Here is a 24,311-nt window from a genome sequence, read left to right on the forward strand (position 1 = left end):
GGCAGATGTTTGTCTGTTTGTAGTCGGAAGTCCCATAATATTTTTACATCTTCATTTTCTTCAACTTTTTCAATTTATGGTCCCACCAATGTTTGGCTACAGGTAGCTTGTATTTTTTGCAGATGTTCCAGTGTATCATCCCTGCTACTTTGTCATGCCTTTGTTTGTAGTCAGTCTGTGCGATCTTTTTACAAGAGCTGATTAGGTGATCCACTGTTTCATCTGCTTCTTTACAAAGGTGGCACTTGCTGTTTGTGGTGGATTTTTCGACGTTTGCTCTTAGTCATTTGTTCTTAGTGCCTGTTCTTGTGCAGCCAGTATTAAACCCTCTGTTTCTTTCTTCAAGTTGCCATTCTTAAGCCATTGCCAGGTCTTGGTGGTGTCTGATTTTCCACTTATATTGTGCAAATATTGACCATGCAGTGGCTTCTTTTTCCATTTTTCTGCTCGGTTCTTGACTTGTTCTTTCTTGTAGGCCTGCTTTGTTTCATTGGTGTTGAATAGTTTCGCATTATTGACCATTTGAAGTGCATCTTCTTCACTGTCCTTGATATATTCTTCAAGGCCTCTTTTCTTCTCCTCTACTGTTTGATGGACTTGAAGCATTCCTTTTCCACCTGAGCTGCGAGGGAGGTATAGCCTATCAACATCACTGCGGGGTTGCAGAGCATGATTGATGGTCATTATTTTCCTGGTCTTACGATCTAGCGTCTCTAGCTCTGCCTGGGTCCAGTCTATTATTCCTGCAGTGTATCTGATAACAGGTATAGCCCAGGTGTTTATGGCTTGTATGGTGTTCCCGCCATTGAGTTTGGACTTGAGGATTTTTCTAACTCTCCTGATATATTTACTTCCAATTTTACTTTTAACTTCAGTGTGTGCAATGTTATCAGCCTGGAGAATGCCCAAGTATTTGTAATGTTCTTTCTCTTCCAGGTTCTTGATGTTGCTTCCATTGGGCAGTTCTATTCCTTCTGTTTTTATTTTCCCTCTGTTCATTATTAATGCAGCACACTTGTCTAGTCCAAACTCCATTGCTATATCGCTACTGAATATACGGACAGTGTTCAGCAGTGATTCGATTTCTGACTGGGACTTTCCATACAACTTCAGATCGTCCATGTACAGCAGATGGTTGATTTTACTGGATGTTTTAGATGTTTGGTATCCGAGGCCTGTTTTGTTTAGTATTTGTGAAAGTGGGGTCATGGCGATTACAAACAACAGAGGGGATAGTGAGTCCCCTTGGAAAATGCCTCTTCTAATGCTAACCTGTCCAAGTGTCTCGCCATTGATTGTTAACTGTGTACTCCACATGCTCATTGCTTTTTTTATAAATATCTGAATGTTTTTGCTGACACCAGTTGTTTCTAAACATTTGAGTATCCATGTGTGAGGCAATGAATCGAAGGCTTTCTTGTAGTCAATCCATGCAACACTTAGATTGGTTTTTCTTCTCTTCTTTATTTATTATTATTATTATTATTAATTCAATTTCTATACCGCCCTTCCAAAAGTGACTCAGGGCGGTTTACACAGAGAAATAATAAATAAATAAGATGGCTCCCTGTCCCCAAAGGGCTCACATTCTAAAAAGAAACACAAGATAGGCACCAGCAACAGTCACTGGAGATACTGTGCAGGGGATAGATAGGGCCAGTTACTCTCCCCCTGCTAAATAAAGAGAATCATCACAGTAAAAGGTGCCTCTTTGCCCAGTTAGCAGGGGATGAATCTGTATCTTCCCTCAACCAAGTTTCTTGAAGACCAATAATAAAGGAATGCAAGAATTTTCCAAAATCTGAATCCAGGATTTTATTAGATCATCCTGCAATACTCCATGACAAAATATTGAAGGAATGGGAATCTCCAGAACTATCTAGTCAAGGGAAACACACAGGCTGATACCCACAATAGAATGGGTTAGGCCTCTGTCTCAGCCCATTTCCTCTACCCCATGACTGTCCTGTATTTCTCTGAAGTGTTCCTGCCTGTCTCTCAACTTCTAAATTCATCTGAACGGGCTGTGGATATATCTGTTCTTTTACTAAAAGGATGCGGGAATCAGTATCTTTCCTTAATTAAAATATTGTTATGTGACAAATGGAGGGAGATCTGTCATATTTCCCAATTCACAAAAATTCCTCTTAACATGTCTTTATTTATATACATATTTTATCTGTTTGCAAGATTTGAGTATGTCAAGGGACAATTATAAGTTGAATTAAATCTCTGGATATTTAGGGGATTTCCTCATTTAAAATATATACTTTTATCTTTGAACTGATGTGAGATTCCAAAAGCCATGTCTGTGGTCTATATTGGGGGGAAACAGCTCTACAATCACCCGAGAGCTCCTGGGATTAGCAGGATAAACAAAAACATTTCAGATCTCCTTTATCATCTCAAGTTTCCCCAACCTTGGCCAATATGTCTCTCTGGACTTCAGTTCTGGTTCTCCATGAGCCATTTATCCTTTTCAGTAGCCAATTAAATATAGAAATGCAAAGAGGAGAGCCTGCTGGAGGGTCAGTTTTCTCCCATACAATTTCAGACTCCTGATCTTCATAACTTTGTGTTAGCTCCTCCTTAAAGGATTCCCCCTTCCCCTACCAATCCTATCATAGAGGGTTTTATTATCTTCATCTAGGGAGGATTCATGCTACTCATCTGTTGCAATCAATCAGGTCAGGGTTTGAAAATGTCAGATCTACACTATTTAAGGAATTACTTGAAACTATATCCTTGGCTATTGACTCATGCTGATTCTTATGCATCTCCCAATCTGTGATTTCATTTAATTGCCCCCTTGGTATTTGTAGGTTAAGAGTTGGACTATCAGCATGTTCATGTCCAAGGTCCAAAGGGAAATTATCAAAGGTCTTAGTAGAGAGGGAAACTGTAAGTATACCTGCTTCAATAAATTTTAGCATCATCTTCATATTGGCATTGAGACTTGACATATCCTTTCCTAATTAATCCAATCTGTTAAATATCTTCTCATATAGACCTGTGCTGAGAGAAAGCACTGAATCTGAAGAAGCTTAAACATATTTGTAAACTTTTCATTGTTAACAGGTAGAGAAGTATCCATAGGACGATGCAATTGTTTTGGAGGTGGAATAGTTTGAGATATACCAGATTGATTCAAAATACCTGAGAGCATTAAATTCATTTCAAAAAAATCTGGGTCCACTGATCAATTGCTTATGTGCTCATCACTCTGAGGAGCTGCCAAGCATCCCTGTTGTCTGGCACAATCTTGGCTGATCAGTTGAGGATAGTTAAGATGAGTTACAGTTCCTAGATTTTATATTTTTTCCTATTTTCCAGAGGTAAACCAAAATCTAATATACATTTCTGTTCAAGTGGAGCCCTTGCCTTTACTTTCATTTTTGAATTTTCCCACTGCAAAAATAGTAGCTGCCTCAGTTTTCATGCTCAGACAGGCTGGGGAGAAAAATGGCAATGCTGAATGACACTGGTACCTTTTAGAAGGCTTTGCCTTGGAGGAAACCCTACCCCTTTATGCAGATGTTGGCTCTTCCAAATGAGAGCCTGCCAAAATGTCCCCAGCCTAAGAATTATCTATGGGGAGGGAGAAGGAAGGCTGACATGGATGGAAGTGTCATCTCCTTCTCCAGTATGGAGAGCAGAATAAGAAGGAAGCTGAAGGAGGATGTTTTTCACTGATGCAGGCAAAAAGGCTGAAGGTCTGAGTCATGGGAGCAGGAGCTTCCACCTATACTACTTGGTTGGAGCAAGACAGGAAATAAACTGGAAATCTGGCTCCCATTGCCTGCTGGGTAAGGGTGATAGACTGATTACCTGTTTTAACCTATCTAAAGCTAATCTGTCTATTGGTGGAACAGTAGGAGAGCACAACTCATAATAAGGGAAGGCTGCTTCCTACACTGAAATCAAATTATGGACCTTAGCTTAAATTTAGTTTAAAGGAGCAAGCCTACAGTACAAAACTTCATTTGTACTATCTTTTACATTTTCATGGCAGCCTCAGTTAAACACACAGATGAAGTCAAATATTTACACATTGAAATGCTAAAGGCTTGCATGGATGGTAAATAAACAAATATAGAAGTGATTACCAGAAATCTTTTCCATTAAAATAAAAATGCAGAATAGATCATTGGGTGGTGAATTCAACCCCAAAGAAAGCAGAAAGCGTAAGGTTCAAGTTTCCCCGCACCAGGATACAGAAACTTACTCTTCTGTCATGGTGAGTTTCTACTAAGTTTTATATCAACATACTTGACCAATCTTATTCATTTACACCAAAATTCCAGCATCAGAAGTCAATGTCAGACACCCCTTGAAAGTGCTGCAATACCTGTTTAGACTGGTATTTATGACTCAGGGGTCAAGTCAAGAAGGAGTTTTGGTGAATGAGTGTGTAATTTTCCTAACTACCTCCAGCCTACAGTATGGAATAGGTCAGAGTCCTACATACAAAATTAGCAGGAAAAGCCATTTTACCAGCTTGAGCTGTGGCCCAACAAACTACTCTTAAGGGATTGAGACTCTCCAGGGCAGCTAACTACAAGACTTCACCACACATTTTAATACAGTTAATTTCCCTCTAACTGTTTTATTGGCATAATTGTATTATGTTAGTCAACTTGATAAACCCTTGAATTGAAAGGCAGAATGTGTTAAAACATTTCTCTCTGGTATAATGTACAGGAGTCAAAATTTTCCCAATTTCAGTTGTACAACCATTAATAAAAAAGCTTAACAACTTAAGCTACAATTAAGTATATCACCAAGCAGTCTTTTGCTTTAAATAATCTAAGACCAGTGCATTCAATATCAGAAGACAAAATATACATGCCTTAATGTGGTGCTGTTTAAACAAAGTGCATATGAATTTTTTTTTAAGCAACTGGTAGGCAAGTACTTTGTTGCTGGGCTCTTATTCTCCCCTGCCATGTTTCCATCCCCATTAACTACCTAGTAACACCACAAACAGTGACTGATTTTTGAGAGCATTTGGTGCAGTGTACTCAAGTGGCAAGCTAAATAGTACAGTAACCTCAAATATGTATGTGTTGGGGTATATAGATATTACCATACAATTCATGTTAGGCCAGAAAGCCTGGAATATACAGGTACAAGTATTTAATACAAGAATAAGTGAGAAGTTCATTTCAGCCGTCATATGATCATGTTCTTTTAAGTAACAAAATGTTGAAAGCTTTACTCAATGAATAGTGTACAGGAAATAAATATGACAAGTAAGATCTAACACACTTAATTTTAAGTGTTCTTATCTCCAGGTTGAGGACCTATCAGAACACTGTCAGGGGGTTCTTGTTATAAAGTGCTTCTCCAAAACACACACACACGGCTTGTTACAGTAGGAAGTGGCATGGTGCAATTGCTAACTTCATAGTTTCTCCCTGCTAAGTGGGCAAAGTGGTGGCTCTCATATTTGGCAGGCGGAGAGCAACTGTCCCTATCCAGTCTGACAAAGTCCCTTTCACTGGCTGCTTGTGTTTCTTTTAAGATTGCAAGCCCCTTTGGGATACAGGGAACAATCTTTTCACTATGCCAACTTTTTCAGTCAATCAATCATCTTTATTATGGACATAGACCAGCATAAAATACAGGGGGTAATTATACAGTGCAAATTATGATGCATAATGATATGTTAAAGAAATATTAAATTGCGTTTAAATGCAGAAAAGGGCATAACAGCATCAAATGGCATACAATATATAAAGGTATAAAGGGCATAAAAAGATTAAAAAGCGTAATTGCATAAAGGCCTAAGTGATAAATACAGCAAGACTATAGAATTTTATATATAAAAAGCACAAAGCTATAGTGTAAAGAAGTAGGAGGAGCATAAGTCTTTCAGATGGTGTGCTGTGTTGGATGAATGCATTGCAGCACGCAGGAGCCAGCAGAAGGTAAGACTAGGGTTCCTTGGACACACCACTTACCAGTGGATTTTAGATGGTGCCGCACAGAACCTGGCAACGCTATATGTAATAGGCTTAGAGTCAGAAAGCAACATAGAGACACAGATATGACTCGAATGTCCTGGGCACTTACATAGCAATGGGTGGATAAAGAATGAGCAAATGTCTCTGTAATACAAACAGTGAAGTAGGACATGCTCAGTTGTTTCAATCTGCCCGGAGTCGCAGGGGCACTGCTGCTCTGTGAGTGGGATATTTCTGAAACTACCTTCAAGCACAGCTGAGGGGATGGCGTGACAATGTGCCAAGGTGAATGCCTTCCTATGTTTTGGGACTTCCAACTGAGTAAAGATATGATGCCAGGGAGGATAAATATGTAAGACCTTCACTGATGAGAAAATTCGGGACCCTGCTTAAATTGATTTGGTGCTCTATGTCCATTGCACACTGTTTGGTAGATGCTTTGGCCTGATCATAGCCCATATTAAGTAGAATCAAGGGGGAAAGGCCCAAGGACGCTATTTTTGTCTCAGTTGACCATTTCCATTGACCATCACATAAGGTTATGGGAGCAAGACCAACAGGCCAATGGGATGAAAGAATCGTCTCAGCCAATAGCTGAGAATGGCAACCCACACTCCAGCCTCCACTTTGATCAGGCCTGCCCCAAGCACAGGGTAGCATCGGAGACAACTTGGAGGAATGCCTACAGGAATTTAGATCACATGCATTCCAGCGGGGTGAAGCTGGACCCAGTTATGTACCATAAAGAAGCTGGGCTAGTGGTTTGGCAATTAACAGGTCAAGTGCCACGGGTACATATTTCCTCCTCTCGTATGCAAGAATTTGATTATAGCAGAGAAGCTCCTCTGGGCATTTTGAACCACGTGTATTCACGTGAATGCTTCGGGGGCATTCCTAGAGCTACCAGAGTGAAAAACTACCCCAGTATTTAAAGAATGGGACCTGCTCAATCACATGTCCATCTTTCCCAAAGAGTGAATTTTGGGCCTTTTGGCGAAGACCATGGTTTTAGTTTTATGATAGTTAATTTCCAATAGGTCCTCCTTACAGTACTGTGTTAGGGCCCTCGGTGCCCTAACAAATGCTTGGCATTTTCTAGGGCTGAAGGGGGTCCATGAAAGGATTACTACATCATCTGTATATAGCAGTGCATCTCCCAGCATGTTTAGGGGTGGGGGTGAAAACCCAGGTTAAGCTGGCCCACCATTGCATTAATGTAGAAATTGAATATGAGTGGGGCCAGTATGCATCCTTGCTTGACACCCTTCTGGGTTGAGACTAGTCTTGAAAGGTGGTCTTGGGGGTTGTACCTTAAGTGATATGTCTACATGCGGGTGCGAATTAAATATAGCAGACGCCAGTCAATGGAGGAGGCTTCCAACTTCTCCCACAGTTTGACTCGAGAGACAGAATCAAATGCTGCTTTGAGATCAATAAAGGCAGCATAAAAGGAGGTTACATTGCAGGAGGAGTATTTCCCGAAGAGGTGCTGAAGAACTAAGCATTGGTCGATGGTACCAGCTTGTTCCCTGAAACCAGCTTGTTCCTCTGCAAGGAGATTTTCTTGTTCTAACTAGTCCTTAAGTTTCCCATGTAGATGTCTCATGTAAAGGTTACTGACTGTTTTGAGCAAACTATGGGTCCAGTAGTAGGCAGGTCATCCTTTCTGCTCTTTTTGAATATGGGGACAATTGCTATCCCACATCCTTGGGGATTCAGCCATGCAAATCGATATGGATGAAGAACAAAGCCAAAATAGGGGTCCACCAGTCCAGATGATTTTTAAATGCCTCTGGCGGAATAAGATCCTCCCCTGGGGCCGTCCCCAGTCTAAGTTGGGCAACAAGGCTCTTAATCTCAGATGTTGACACTGGTGCCCACACAGGCGTATCCTCAATGACAAATGCAGAGCTGCCACACACTGCAGTGGGGTCCTTGTAGAGCTTGTGAAAGTAATTCTCCCAAATCCCTGTGGCAGTCCATATGGCTGAGACCATTGCTAGTAGAATACGTCGTGAGTCACCAGAACATAGCTGAGTCCTTGGATCTGATGGCCTGGATAAGGTACATCCAGTTATCTTTCATAGTGTCTCTTTTCTTATGTGCCAGCAAAGGTTTGTACTGTCTTTTCTGTTGAAGGAGGTTCTGTATAGCAAAAAGACAAGAACTGGATTTATAGACTTGGTAGATGGAGGAAAGGCCTTTTTTGGTATTGACACAGTTCTTGTCAAACCACAACTTGGAACTGATGTGGCACTGAAGGGGTGCAGTTCTTACAAGTTAGGTACTGTTTAAGTTCCTGGACTAAGGTCTTGTAGGCAGTGTTCCCTCTAACAGAGATTCCCACATGTTGTTGACTACAACTCCCATCATCCCCAAGCACAAGCCACTACAGCTGGGAATTCTGTGAGTTGTAGTCAGCAACATTTGGGAATCCCTGTTAGAGGGAACACTGGTTCCCTTTAAGGACTCCAAGGGCTTGCTGGAGGGATCAGCTGTTATCAGAGATAAATGGATACACTGAAAGTGTTCTGGGGCAAGTAGTTTGCTCATCACTTGGTCAAGCTGCCCATTTAGTGCAGCAATGTGTCTTTTCAAGAGTAGATATGGGGGGTTGATAGTGGTTCTCAATATGGGACTGGAGAATGAAAGACTTTAGCTGGAGCAAGATTGGAAGATCACTATCAGATTCAGATTCCCTGAAACAATAAATTAGTTGATAAAGCTCATTCGGGAGCCAAATAGGTGAACTCACCAGGATGGCCATTTTCAGATAAACCATTTAGGATGAAAAGGCTAAGCCTGGAGGTTGTTTGACCCAAGCAGAAACCCACATAGTTAGATCTCAGGTCCTTTGAAAGGCAGGTAAGAGGGAGCCCGCCTACCTCAGAATTGGGTGGGTAGGACTACTGTTGAGTATATAGGGTGTGATCATTGGGACCCAGCCTTGCGTTGCAATCACCTCCCATCACCACATATACATTAGGAATAGAAAGGAGGTAGTCAGCTATGTAGTTTTCCAGTTCAGCTCACGTGAGATATAGGCAGTGAAGGAAGGATCTGCAGCAGATGCTACCCACCCAGCCACATTCCACGATAAAAGAGTCACCTAAGTGTCATTGAGAATGCAAACATTTTGTTAAACAAAAGCAGAAATTGTTTAGCATCAATTTAGTATGTTTTGACACATTTAACAACAAACTATATAGAGCGCCTCTTTGTTATGACCTGTGGTTACAACAATAAAGTTATGACTGACTGACTATAGAGTGCCCCATGTTAATTTTACATGCAGAATAAATATTTCATAAGTGTTCCTAATAGTCACATATCTCCGAACTGAAATATCAAGAGGGGAAAAGTCAAAGCACATTTACTGGGCTTCAAAAGTTACATTTAAACAAATCCAAAGCTTCATGTAGAACTTATTTTTATTTTATAAACGTTTGAACACACAATAGCATTTTATATAATACTTCACAGATTGCATATTGGGTCAACCTGGAATTCTGGTGTGCCAAGCATTTTATATCCCTTTTATGTGCAGATGTTAAGCACAGATGCTATTCTGCAATCTTAGGGCAACTGAGAGTTTCAATAACCATTTATTTAGCTTTATATATTGCCTTTCATACTAACTCAATGCAATCTACAAAAAGGAGCAAATAAAAATAATTAAAGCAATAAATAAAATACACACAAGCTGTCAACCATAAACAGACTAGCAATATCAGTATTAGGGATATTTACGAAAGCGGTCACTTTAACTGGAGGAAGGCAGGTCTTGCCTACCCCTTCGTTGCTCCTCTGCCAATGTCTGGATTAAGCAGAGGGTCTATCTGTTTGAAAAAGTCGTGCTGCTTCTGCTACATTAGTTCCCTGTTCCCAGCAACCTTTGGGCAGCATCTAGAAGGAAATGGCGCATGTGCAGATGCTATCTTGAGTGGTCTAAATGGTGTTGCAAACCACACAAGATGGCATCCACACATGCTCAGATGCTATTTCCGTCCAGACGCTGCTGGGAACAGGGAAATGATGCAGCTGGAGCAGTGTGGCTTTTTCAGACAGCCCGGCTGCTTAATACAAACAGCTCCACGCTGGAGTGGTGGTGGATGAAGAAGGAGGAGCAGGTAAGACCTGCCTTCCTCCAGTTGAAGAGAGCAGCTTAACCCCACCAAAACTATTCGGCTGGGGCAGCTTGAAACAAATCAGCACCTTGAAATAGAGGTGCCAAAACGCTTCAAGCACATCCCTGAACAAAGTACTTGTCATACAGCCCATTAAGGATCAAAAGCTTCAGCAAAAAGAATGGTATGCATGTGCCTATGATAGGCAGGGAGGGATGGTAGGGAGTGAACTTCTCCAGGGAGGACATTCCAAAGTCTGGAAGCAACAACTGGGAGGGCCCTCTCCTGCATGCATGCCAACAGAGCCTCTCTCAGTGTCTGCATATAAAGCACAGTACCTTGAGATGATCTTGTCTGGCAGGCAGAAAAATCTGGGGAAAGTCCTTCAAATATCTAGCACACAAACTATTAAGGGCTTTAAAGGTAATACTCAGTATCTTGAATTGAACCCAGAAACGATAGCCCGTGTAGGTCTTTCAAAATGGGAGTAATATGCTTCCTATTGGGCAGCTGCAGATAAAACTAAAGCTGCTGCATTTTGTACTAGCTGAAGTTTCGAGATATTCAAAGACAGCCCATGTAGGGTACATGACAATAATCCAAACACTATGTAACTAAGACATGGTTAACTATGGCCAAATTCAAGAAAGGGGTGAAGTAGAGCTGTGCAAAAGCACTCCTGGCCACAAACGCTACCTGAACATCAAAGAGCAAAAGGTACATCCAGAAAAACTTTAAAGCTACAATCCTGCTCCTTCAGGAGAGCAGCTGCATTGAATCTCCTCACCATGATTAGCCATTCTACTGACCAACAGAATCTAAATCTTGTCTGGATTAACTCTCCATTCGCTAGCCCACATCAAGCCCATCTCTTCCTCCAAATCCTGGTCGAAGTGGGTTTATATACTACCCTTCCTAAAGTGGCTCAGGGCAGTTTACATTAAAATCAAATATAAAAGTTAAAATCAGAAGACATTTAAACCAGATTAAAACTCCTTAAAATTAAGATGCTATTTACTGTTTTAGAATCAGAAGACAACGTGAGACAAAGCTGGGTGTCATCTGTATATTGATGATGCTCAGTCCAAATATCCAGACAACTTCTCCCAACAGTTGTGTATGGATATTGAACAGCCTGGGGAACAAGGTGGAAACCAGCATGACCCATAAGCCAATGATCAAGGAACTGAACAGTACACCAAGGAACTGCTGAACACCAACCAAAGCAGTTAAACACAATCATGCACAGTAGTGTTCTTGCTCCAAAAAAGAAAAATCTGTTCAGGCAGACTTACTAACCACTTACTAACCAGTAAGTGGCTAGAAATCATAGTAAATAATTATAATATCAAGGAACTCAACCACTATATTTCAATCTGTGATGACTCTATATAAATAAATAATAGCAAAAGCTGAATGGTGCTATTTCACACAAGCAGATTTTTAAAAATATTACATGCTTTTTAAGCAGCATGTAACAAATATTATGTTTCATTAATTTCAGAACTAACCAACCAACATAATTGCAAAAGGTGACAGTTGTATATTGCAAGCTAAGAAAAATAGTTACCAGAACTGGTACTGACATATACTTAATCACAGTGAGTGAGACATGGCAATGGTCTTCAGAGTCTATTAACTGAACTTCTAATGCCAACACAATAATAACCTGGCACAGATTACATGCCACTATATACATCAAAAACTAATTTACAGAAATTCAAAAACAAACAAAGATGAACAGTTCTTATGAGCTTTAATTTAAACTAGCTGGGCCGGGCACAGAGCATCGGCGCCTCCAGCCGGCCCACCCATCACCATTTTCCTTTCCCCCCACCCAGGCTTTCTAGCCAGCCACTTCTCACCCCCCGCCCCACACACACACTTTCTCTCGGGCCAAGCAGCCCGCTTCTTGCCCTCACCACACGGTTTCTGGCTGCTCATGCCCGCTGTCGCCTTCTCCTCCCGGCACCTGGCCCGCCAGTGCCTCCTGCTCCCACTGGCTGGGTTGGACCGGCCTGCCCACCGCCGTCTTCTCCTCCCGGCAGCTGGGCCGCTCGCCACAACCGCCTCCTGTTCCTGCCGGCATCCCTATTTTGCCCCCGTCCACGTTGCTAATCCTATCTGGCAGCTGCTCGCAAACTCTCATGAGCGCTGCCACATATGTGATTAGTGATGGGTACACCTGGGAGAAATATATAGATGTTGTGCACAATCTGGTGAGAATCCATTTTCCTTCAGAGACAACTGAATATTCTGTGGTAAAGTTTGTGAGCAAGCTGTGATTATTCTAGCCAAAGTTTTAGTTTGCAGTACTACTACAAGAGACAGTTATACCAGCAAGAGGAAAAATACAAAAATTGGTGCAGGGGTGACTGCAGCAGCTCAGCATGGCTCACTCCTGCTGTCTTCTGCCCAGGGCAACAAGCAATCCTTAGACAGAGCAAAAAGTGCACTGAAAAATGACAAGGATGGAATGATGCATCTCCTTTCTAGTTCTTACCCTTACGGTGGAAGTCAAGAAGCTGGATATTGCTTGTTGGAGACTCATGGCCCCTTTGCCCCTGCTAACTGGGCAAAGAGGCCCTTTTTACCGTGGTGATTCTCTTTATTTAGCAGGGGGAGAGTAACTGGCCCTATCCACCCCCAGCACAGTACTTCCAGTGACTGTTGCTGGTGTCTATCTTGTGTTTCTTTTTAGAATGTGTTCCCTTTGGGGACAGGGAGCCATCTTATTTATTTATTATTTCTCTGTGTAAACCGCCCTGAGCCATTTTTGGAAGGGCGGTATAGAAATTGAATTAATAATTAAATAATAATAATAATAATAATAATGGCACTTTTCAAAAAGTGTGCTAAAATTAAACATATAAAGTAAAAGATTCCACAACACATGTCTGGATTTCTTCTGACAGGTAGTTCCTAGCATGAACAGTGTAAGGACAGTAAATCAGAAGAAATGTGGTCCTCAAGATAAAGAGGCACACAGACAAGATATTGGAAATGTACTTAAATCTGTTAATGCCATGGTAAGGATATCTAGCAAAGAAAATCAGTTCCTCAGAATCCTTTAATCATGAGGGGGAGAGTCCACTCATCTTTCCTATTCCCAGCAGGGGACAGCTGCAGGAATTTAAGAACAGTAACACAGAGGACAAATGACACCTGCCTCCAAAGGATGGAGCCAACAAAGCACTCAACTCCTAGACCCATTCTTCCCAAAACAAAAATATTGGCAATTGACACAGAAAAGGAGAATAAATGTTGTTGTGCTATTTTCCTCAAACTAGTTAAAGCAAAAATTCTGCTTCACAGAAGAATCATGAATTGGCACACTGCTTCCTCAAATTGTGCTTAAACTGGTGCAAATGCACTAATTCTCAATGACATTCTGTTCCTGAAGACTGGTCCATATGAGGGTAGGGATGCAGCCAATAATGGAATGGAAACAAAAACAGGGGGGAAAAGTTTGATCAAGAGAGCCAAGAGTTGACCAGTGAAGTTCCTCTTACGATAACTTCTGAGGAATGGTATGGTGAAGGAGCACCTTCACAAAAAATCACTCTGTCAAGGAAGAACAGATGGATCTCTAACTTAAGCACAATATTTAAGCTTTTCTTAAAATGTCCATACTGTTGATGGAAGAGACTTTCAAAGATGGCATTCTTAATGTTTGTAAACTGAGAAATGAAACACGGTATTATGACATACATGCTGGCAACTGTGGTCCTTATCTTCATGCAACAGATGCACAATTTATCTATCCATCTATCATATTTATATACGACATGATATCTCAATATCAAATCCGCATGCATTAATAGTTTCTTGTAAAGTATAATCACTGGCCAGCAGAAATATTTGGAGATTGGTCCACCACAAATGGTCATTACTGACATACTGAATGACATCAAACAGTATAGAAATATCAGATACAAATCCTCATTATGGTAATAAAAAGCTATCACAGGAAACTTCGATAAATTACTTCTTGACAATTGCAATAATGTATTTGCTGGTGGATCGTCTTTTTCTTCATGTCAGCAAAGAGATGTAAAATTTCTGGAAAATTTGAAGTCATGAGAAACACACACATTTCCCCCTCTGGTTTTTGTTTTGTTTTGTTGCGGGGGGGGGGGGGGAGAAGAGCAGCAGAACTCTTTTTTTGTTGTGTATGTGAGCCCAAGTTCAGATCTCAGTTTATTTTGCAACTCTGGCTAATATAAGTCAGGATTGCTTGGCTCAGATGCAACAAAGTGATCTGGCTTCCTCACCAGAATTGGAAATAGAATTATTTCAAGTTTCACACATGGGGTGAGAGGTTTCAAGTATGCACTCCAAGATTCAAAGACATTGCACAAAGCCAGAATTTACTCTTGCCTCCATGTTACATCTGAACCAGCCCAATTATTCACACACTTAATAGGGATAAGCACCTGAAAAAAGTTAATTACAACTTTGGAATTGGCAGAATTCCTTAATATTATATTTGTATCCATTCATTATGCTGCAGCATTCTATTAAAAAAAATAGATTTTGGAAAAATGCTAATTTTGGAGGAAAGTGTTCCAGATACTGATGGAAATTTTTTCTGCAGAAAAATATTGGAACATTTTCTGCTCCACAACACAAGTCTGCTTATCAACAGTAAGGTATGCCAAGCAATGGGTTATACATGTGACACTGGCACAGGTAGGGGCATAGGAGACCCATGTTCGGGCTGCCAGTCCCTCTGGCAGCAAAAAAAAACCCTTCTCTCACTGCTGCATGTGCAGGGCACCCCTTTTCTCCCCATTGTGTGTGTAGCGGTGGCAGCAGCCCTGACAGTGCAGCTTGGGGTACTGGACTGCCCTGCCCCTGCTGCTCAGCTGAGCAGCATGGGCAGGGCAGCCTACTATCCCAGGCTGCAGTGTTAAGGCCACCACCATGCAGTCAGGAGAGAGAAACATTGGTTCTTATCATGAAGGGTTCTTTTTCCCAGGGACTGTGTGGGTTGTATTTCAGGCATGCTCAGAACAGACAGGAAGTAGTTTTGATTTCTGGTGGCATCCACCGCCAGAGGATGCCACTCACCCGTTCCTTGACTTTGATTGCAAAGAGCGCTTATCAGTAACAATATAATCTAGAGAGGTGTAAAGGCTATGAGTACAAGGTTAACTATAGAATAGTACATAAGAAAGGTAACAGACAGGACGGGGATGAAGGAAGGTTGTCTTATCAGTGAATACCCCGAGAGCCGTGATTGCCCCAGGTGATGCTCTACCGTCCCTTGTGCTAAACATCCAACTATGTACATCCGAGGGTGGGCCGGATGGACTACTATCCCTGGGGAAAAGAACCCTTCACGGTAAGAACCAATATTACTTTCCCCACATAGATCATAGTCCATCCTAAAGTGTGGGACATACCCAAGCTGTATCTGTTGGGAGGGAACGGATGTCCCTAAACCACTTGTTGAAGGACCGTGAGGCTGAAGGCGGCCTGTGTGGTCTCAAAGGAGGATATTTTATAGTGCTTAATAAAGCGGGTAGCCGAGGACCATGTGGCCGCCTTGCATATATCTGTGAGAGGCCTGCGTGCAGAGGTGGTGGCTGAGGTGACACACTACAGGTGGAATGGGCCATAATGTTGCCAGGAACTAGGAGATTAGAGGCTTGGTAGGCAAGGATAATGCAATTACGAAGCCAGGACCAACTTGGAGACCAGGGAGCCTAGCGATGAAGGCTGGAAGGAGATGGAGCTACTCGGGGTCTGGGTGTAGCATTGGACCTTGGGATAGAAGATCTGGTCATGCAGGAAGAAAGAGGGGTGGACGAGTGGCTAGGAAGGTCAGATCCAAGAAACACGGCTGATGTGGCCAGCGTGGAGCTATCAAGATGAGCTCCACTCTTTCCAGAAATATCTTTATCATCACCCTGGGTATGATGGTTGTTGGTGGGAAGGCATAGAGGAGACCTGGGAGACCAGGTGGAGGTAAGAGTGTCCACTACTTCTGCTTCTCTGTCTTGGAAGCAGGAGAAAAAGCGAGGGAGGCAGTGGCTGTGTGGGGATGCGAATAAGTTTACCTATGGGGGTCTCAAAATCAAGACGAGGTGTAGGAAGACATCATGGTGGAGGGACCACTCTGCCGGGTCTACCGCCTGTCGACTGAACCAATCTGCTTGGATGTTGTTCCCTCCCTGGAGATGCTCTGCTGATATGGACTCTATGTGGATCTCCACCCATTGAAACAGAAGGTCCGTGTCCTTCATGAGTGACTTGGACCTTGTGCCCCCTTGATCGTTTATGTGCGATTTTGTGGTTACATTGTCACTCTGGATAAGGACATGCTGACCTGTGATTAAGGAGAGAAAATGCATCAGCACCAGGCGTACCACTCATAGTTCCAACCAATTGATGTTGTGAGAGATGCCTCTACCTAAGACCAGAGGCCTTGGGTAATCTGGTTGGAGAAGTGGGCGTCCCAGCCAGTTAGGCTGGCATCTGTCATGACTACAACTCTTTGTGGATCTGAGAAAGGGATGCCTCTGGCTGTTGCTGGCAACATCTAACATTTGGAGGATTGTTTTACCTTTTTTGGAAGAGGAATTCTCATGTGGGTGCATGTTATTGCATCTTGTCATGGGAGGATCAGCCATCAAAGAAGACAGGAGTGCCACCTTGCTCAGGGAGTGCAGTCGAGACAAGCAATTATGGTTCCCAGGGACAGGAGCATAACGTCTGCTGAGTGAAGGTGAAGCAGAAGAGAGGCCAACAACTTTTCCCTCCTCCCTGGTGAAAGTGAGACCAAGGCTTGACTGGTATCTAAGAGCGTGCGCAGATGTTGGATGACCTTGGACGGTCAGAGGTGACTCTTTGTCTTGTTGATCAGGAAGCCATGTTGAGACAGACACTGGGTGGTGGTGTCGAGGACTTGTTGGGCCTTGTGGATAGAGGAAGATCAGATGAGTACATTGTCCAGGAAGGGACTAAGGTGGGTGCTTGAAAGGTGACAGCCCAAAGGGAAGGGCACGATACTGGTAATGTTGGGTGTCGTGACAGAAACAGAGGAATTTCCTGTGGGATGGGTGGTTAGGTATGTGTAAGAATTAATTAATTAATTAGAACTTTTATACCACCCTTCCAAAAGGCTCAGGGCGGATTACATTAAATATGCTTCCAACAGGTCTATTGATGAAAAGTAGTCACCCTGGCGGACCGATGCTTTGATGCTTTTGCGATTCCATCCTGAACTTGTGTTTGTTGACGTATCTGTTCAGGCGTTTCAGGTCTAGGACCACTCTCCACGAGCCGTCATTCTTGGGGACTGTGGAGGCAGAATATTGGAAATGTATTTTTTCATTTTGGTTAAAAATATATTACCTCCAACTGGGTCTTGCTTACATTAATTGATACCTTTAATTCTATGTGGAAACGATTGGTTAGAACAAAATCTCAATTTTATGAGATCTCGCTTGACGTGCTAAGCAGCTTGGGTTATGACTCTGCTATGAAGCTCATCAAGCAACAAATATTGGATGTTGAGTTACAACTTGAAGTAGCTAAAATTCCAAAGGGTGTGTATCTCGGAGATCAGATTTTTAGCTCTAACCCTGCTGCATACCTAAGAAATATTACACTTCCTAAATTCAGACGTGCTCTATTGCTAGCGAGATTAAACATGCTTCCATCGGCAGTGCTTTATGGGAGGTTTAATGGGGTCCCTTATTCTTCCCGGATTTGCCCGTGTGGCTCAGGCGCTGTGGAGACCACTGACCATGTTATTTTATATTGTGACCTCCACAAGGATATTCATATAAATCTTATTTTACCTTGGCTGAAGACATATCCTGGACATCCAGATGAATTCTATCTAAATGTCTTATTGTCTAATTTTAATTATAAGTTTACTAATTCAGTGGCTAAATACTGTTATATTGTGTGTAAACGCCGCTCTCTTGTTTAAGAGTCTGTTTCTGGTCAATGACTGAAATAAAGTGACTGTCTGACTGAATTGAATTAACTCTTTCACCCAAAGTATAGAGGCACAAGTGAAAACCGAATTAGCGATAGCCGCTCCAATGATGGTAGTTGTCACCTTGTGGGCTTTCTTGAGAAGACTTATTATGTTTCTTGTCTTTGGTGGTTTTAAGCTGTTCTTGGCCTTCAGGGTTGAGTACAGAGTTCGAGACCAGTTCAACCAATGGTGTATCTTTCATCAGGAAAGAGAGAAGGGATTGAATCTCTTGTGGTACGGCATACATCTTCCTAGGGCATGCTCCCACGGATCTGGAAGACACAGGTGCTTGCCATTCTGCCAGTATCACAAACATAGACGAGAAGGGGAGGCCTGGCCTAGGGGTTGAGGAGGTGGGAAAAACCTCTTGGTCTAATGAGGAGGGATTCTGGGTAGAACCTGCTTCAGAACTTTGCTTTAGCCAGGAGAACTTCAAAGTCCTGCTGCTGGGAACAGACGAGGGGATAGGGAGGTCTGGATTGGGTTCTCCTCATCAGAAAGCTGTCCCTCTTTGTTTGGTGGGTCTGGGTCCAAGTGGTGATCAGATGAGGAGAATGACGACGTATGCAATGCTGGTGCCACTGGTCAATCCGGTTGTACTGGGACTGTACACGTGAGGAGGGGGAGAAAAAGGAGAGGGAAGGGCGGAAGAGGAGGTTGCTCCTACAGAGGGGGTCGAGGCTGTGGGGACCTTGACCCTGAAACCTTTTCTTTTTTGTTCCTGGCACCTGTGCCTAGGAACCAATTTGCCCCGCTCCCACTGAGGAATAGCTTCGCGTCTGGGTCTGGAATCCAGAAAGCTCTCTTTTTTCCCTTAGAGGCCTGGTGGGAGCCTGGGGTAAAATAGAAAGGGGGGCAGGGAGGGGGTTAAGTGGAGGACGGGAAGCAGGCTGGAGAAAGGATAGAATGACATTGTTTTACTATAAAATTCCTTAAGCCACTCTGCCACATCTACAGGAATGACTGGAGATGGGGTGGCTTGCAATCTTGGCTGCTCCCTAGACAGAGGCTGAGGGAGATCCCTCCTGCTTGGAATCAAAATCTGAGGGCAAAGAAGGTAAAAGAGGTACCTGCTCCATCAATATTGGTGCCAGAGCAACAGGTAAAGGCACTGGCTGGATTGGGTCCTGGTCAGTCAGCTCCCTCATTTGGATGCAGCGGTGGCAGTTCATGTTTGTTGGCTGGTGTTGGAGCCAGGAGAAAAGGAGCAGCTGGTTGTTCTTCCCTGAGAGGAAGAAGCGGCTTTGTTGGCAGAGGAGACGCCATCTCGAAAGGGCTGAGTTGGGCAGGAGATCAGGCTGTGTATTGTCTACTGGTAGGAATGAAGTTGGAGAGGCACTTTTGATTTCGGGCAGACCCCGCAGGCCGTGTAAGCCCAGCTCCATCTCTCCAGTTAGGCACCTTGGTTTTTGCTGGGCGCATACCACTTGCACCAACAGCCGCACGCTAAACCAAAGGGGGGATGGCAATACAGGCTGTTTTCTGAGCTTTGGGGGCTTGATCTTCTCCTTAAAGTGTTAGTTTTCTTTAAATATTTTTTGGCCAGCACGGGTCCCACTGCCGGAGTCCCAATCATGGTGGAGGCGACCAGGGCGAAGCTGTTAGGGGAGCCGACTCAGCAGAAGCCAAGGGCTCTCTGTGTTTAGAAAAAAACGTGCTCCTGCTTTCTGAAAGGGCACCCTCCAAGAGGAAACTCTGGGGCATGTCCGCAGTTTGGGTCAGGTCCATGGGGGAGGACCTTGGGGGAGGGAGAAAGCAATACAATGAACTTTTAGAAGAAACCCAATTGAGTCTGAATTAAACTGAAAAAGCTAATTTAGATATAAATTTTTGTTTCCAAAATGCCACGGCTCCTTTCCCATCCTCACAAACTGGGAGGGGGAGGGGGGAGGAAAATAGGGGGAAGATAGAAAAAAATCTCAATTAATCTGAAGAAAAACGCTGAGCCCTCTGGATGAAGTTGCTGCCCTGAGCAAGACAGGAAAGCAACTGGTGAGTGGAGCCCTCTAGTGCCAGATGCTACCAGAAATCAAAACTACTTCCTGTCTGCTGTGAGCATGCCTGAAATACAACCCACACTCTAGGATGGACTCTGGGGGAGGGGAAAGGGTACCCTGCACACACAGCAGGGAGAGAAGAGGCATGGAGGACTGCTTCTGGGAGGGCTGCTGCCTGTATAATTACAGCTCCACCCCTGATCAGGGGCGTAACAAGGCTGGAGTGGGCCCAGAGACAAAATTTTAAAATGGGCCCCTCGCTGATGCACACACACACTTCACAATATATAGTCATGTGACTTGCCTCTGAGGGGCCCCTCGAGGCGTGGGGGCCCCCAGGCAGCCGCCTCCCCTTGCCTAATGGTAGTTACGCCCCTTCCCCTGATATGGGATCAAAAGGAAAAATGCTCTCTTCCATTAATCTTATTTCCCAACATTACCACAAGCATACAGTTAGCCTGCTACTTTGACAGGTCATCAGTTTAAACATATTTTGTACAAGCTTCATAAAGATTTCTTCTGAACACAGTTAGGCATTCCTCCCTGCAAATTCTTAAGTGGAAAACAGACTTGTTTGACTTCTTTTACAGTAAGTGACAAAAGTTGTAGGAAGCAAGACACAAGTGGATACAAGAACAGATGGCTGAGAAACACAGTAACATTTGAGTGAACAGGGAACTCTTCAGAGTGACAATCTTGTTGGCAAATTTGTGTCAGATTCATAGATTTTTATTTTCCACTATAAACAAGTTTATGTGGTGCAGTAGTCAAAGGGTTGGAATTCAACGAGGGAACCCCATTCTCAAAAGTCCTGTTCACCTATGAAGCCTTGGGTACATTGTTCAGCATACAGGACTGTTGTGAAGCCAGTAACACTGCTCTGAGGGGCAGAAAACAAATGCAAATTACAGACTCATTAAAAAAGAAACTAACTCAAACTTTCTCAATCTGAGAAACTCAGGCTTAAAACTGAGGCAAGACAGCCTCCGAAAGCATAAAAACGATGAGAAAAACATTGCAGAAGCTAAATAATGTGTGAGAGTTAGTCTTACATAAAGAGTTCTACTTCATGATGCCAAATTACCTAAATGAGATAGCAACAAGTTTCACCAACACAACTGCCCCATTCCACACTGGTTCAACGAGTTTGATCAGCAATCTCCCTAGAAACAGGGCTGTTAGTTTAACAGAAAGAGCAGCTGTTTTAGTCTGCTGGCTCAGTGGCACAGCTAGTATGCAGCTAGTTCCATTGTCTCATGTATCAATAATTGAAGCTCCCTGCTAGATCAGTAACAAGATACTGTAGGCCTAACAAAAGGCACACAAGACTGTAATTAAAGAGCCAGTGGAAACTGTGTTTATAATGGAAGGAAAGGCTTCAGAATCTATAAGAACTATGAAGAATAATAAAATCAAGAAGATAGCAACACACATAAACTCAAAACTCTTTATCAGGATAATGTCAATCACAAAGATCTTAGAATTTTTTTCTCAATGAGTTAGAGGGGAGAAAGAAAATGGTGCAATAGTTTGACTTGGAAAAACGAAGCACTTTTGTTTACAAGGTTCTCAAACCACATATACCTATATTTTCAGGGGATAGTTGCATGCATCCTAATCCACTCAGCCTAGTGCTTTGTTTTCCAGGAAAACTCAACATTGTGCTACAGTGACTAAATGTTCAGCCCCATCTGTTTCGGTTCTAGTGTAGACGCCAGAAAAAGGCAGGAGAACAAAAGCATAGATTTTTATTTTATTTTTAGTTACCATCAATGACCTGTAACAAAAGCATAGGTTACAGTTGTGCATTTGCTCCTTCTCTGTTTTGCATGGACTTAAAATGCAGTAAGCATCTTCAAGGAGCTAGGAAGTGGATGAAAATACTATTTTGGCTAGAAATACATCTCAAAAATAGAACTGGTTACTGACTGTCTGATAGTATAATAAATTGGAAAAGTTCTAGAGAATAATCCACAGTAGATAGGCCAAATGAACTAATTTGATCCATAACCATTTCATCCATAAGCAAAATCTAAAAAATGTGTGCGCATGAGGTCACATGATATGCCCCATCTATGTTTCAATTCATAATCTGAATTGTTGATTTTTATTAATCAATCTGAACCATTCTTGGACTCGAATTATGCACACAAAGGGTCACAGAGAACCTTGGTTAAATTTAACTACATTTTACAAAATAAACAGAACATCACTGTAGTCAACCACCAATCATAGCTAGTTTCTCTTAACCATATTTGTACATGGCTTGCTTCTTTCTTCGCCTCCCATGAAGGGTTCGTATGTAATCCCAGACTGCTTTGCTTGGCCCTTCCCTGCTCCTGATAAGCCCTTGCCCTGTCACCCACTTTTCAATAATTGGTCCCAACTACAAAGGGGGCAAGCTCACCTGGGATGAGCAAATTCAGGCTCTTGATAAAAACCTGAACTTTAGAATTTATCTATTTCCTTCATCATCTTATTCTTAATCAAGGCTGTCAACAGATTAATTTAATTGGTGCAAAGGCAAACATTTAATTGGTTTCTGTATTATCAGAACACTGATATAGGTATCTGTGAGATACTGAAGAGTTGCCAGGTAACAAAGTTTAACAAGTACCTTTTATTAGAAGCAAATGCCATCTTTTTTTTAATTCAGCTTACAGCAGACAGCAGAATAAAGCAGTCTCAAAAAAATCGAGTTTGCCTTTAACTCAAAGCCCTAGGAATTTAAGATTTCTCTCTCCAATTAGTCAGCTAAAGCAGTAGTCGATTAACCAACTATTCCAAATAAAACCAAACCAAATTATAACTTTAATATTTATAAGAAATCAAAGTGTCACACAGAACATTTGAACTCAATCCCACAGCAACATCATCTCCCATAGCAGATCCCCCAATAAGAAATATTATAAAGAGGCAAGAGCTCCTTTCCCAAGTGAACTTGTTTTGCTGACTTCAAAGCTTGAGACATGTGAATGCACTACTTGCAATCCCACTCAAACTTTGATCTAAAAATATGTATGATGGAGTCATACACTCAGAATTGTTACCTCCTGATTAAATTATTTCATCAGTTAAATCAATCGTATTAGAAACTAGTGTGATCCGCAATGGACAATGAAATTACAATGCTACTCTGAAATGACAAACAACTACTGTACTTACATTACATAGCAGCATAGGTACACATGATTCCTTGGGAACAAACAAAGCTCATGATTAAGACCTGCTCTATCAGACAAATTAACGAATCAATGCTGTAACGAATCAATGCTGCAGGAATAAATGAGGAACACACAAATGTTAGGGAATGTTTGCTTTAAAGTGGCTTATCTGAATAAGGCATGTAATGCCCAAGGAACAGGGATTACAACAAAAATTTTGCTGGACAATTGGTTAGACCTAAGAGTTCCAGGAAAGGAAGAAGGCATCATGGCAATATTGAACAAACTTCAAAAAATGTATGGTAATCATGAACACAGATGACAAAGCTTTAAATATACAACAGGTATCTGGAAAATGCTTGTTCAATGGACTGAAAATGTCTCTGCTAATTATGCCTCTGTCTCACTTGGAAGGGTACAATGTTCAAGGCAGGCAGAGCAATATATTCAGGATTCTATTGACAAAAATAATCCTTCAACATCAGAAATACTCAGCAGTGTTCTAAGTAACTTGGAAACATATTAGGGATTCAGCTCACACAATACAGTTCAACAGGTATCCCATGAGTACCTCATTTGATTTCCCCTTTTGATATGAGGAACTTAACCTCTGCTATGTTAATAGTTGCAGACTGCTTCCCAAATAAATGTAGAGAGCAAGCCAGCAAAAGCAAACCAACCGAGCTGAAGAGAAACAAAGGCACTGGAAAGATTCACTTTCTGAGCGTGTCAAGGGTGCCTCCCGATGCCTGTGAGTTCTCCAGAGAAAAAGCAATAGAGCAGAGATTCACTGAGGAAGGCTCTTTACCTAAAGCACCTTGTTTTGTGGGTACTATGTTGGGTCATTTCTTGTCTTCAAAGATGGATAACTCAAACCCACACCAACAAAAGAAAATCATGTTCCATGCAACATTATCTTGGCACAAAACACCCCTCACCCCAGTACATACAATCCTGATTATGTTTATAAGGGGAGCAATGCCTCTAGTTATTAAAAACAAATTTTAAATTAGAAAAAACCCTACACCCTTGAATGGTCATACCTTTCAGCTGCACCTGCA

General features: G+C 42.3%; 1 protein-coding gene across 10 annotated transcripts in view; it reads right to left on the reverse strand.

Annotated features, from left to right (window-relative positions):
- PTBP3 (polypyrimidine tract binding protein 3) overlaps positions 1 to 24,311 on the reverse strand; it is a 103,198-nt gene that overhangs the window by 52,216 nt on the left and 26,671 nt on the right. For 2 of the 10 annotated variants that reach the window (XM_053302612.1, XM_053302614.1), the window contains exon 3: positions 23,252 to 23,281. The exons of the other annotated variants lie outside the window; for them this stretch is intronic. In XM_053302612.1, coding sequence (XP_053158587.1) covers positions 23,252 to 23,281 — 30 coding nt within the window. The remainder of the gene's footprint in view (positions 1 to 23,251; positions 23,282 to 24,311) is intronic. 10 annotated transcript variants of the gene reach the window in all.

Source organism: Hemicordylus capensis, chromosome 2 (genome assembly GCF_027244095.1).
Source record: "Hemicordylus capensis ecotype Gifberg chromosome 2, rHemCap1.1.pri, whole genome shotgun sequence".
Classification (NCBI taxonomy): domain Eukaryota; kingdom Metazoa; phylum Chordata; class Lepidosauria; order Squamata; family Cordylidae; genus Hemicordylus; species Hemicordylus capensis.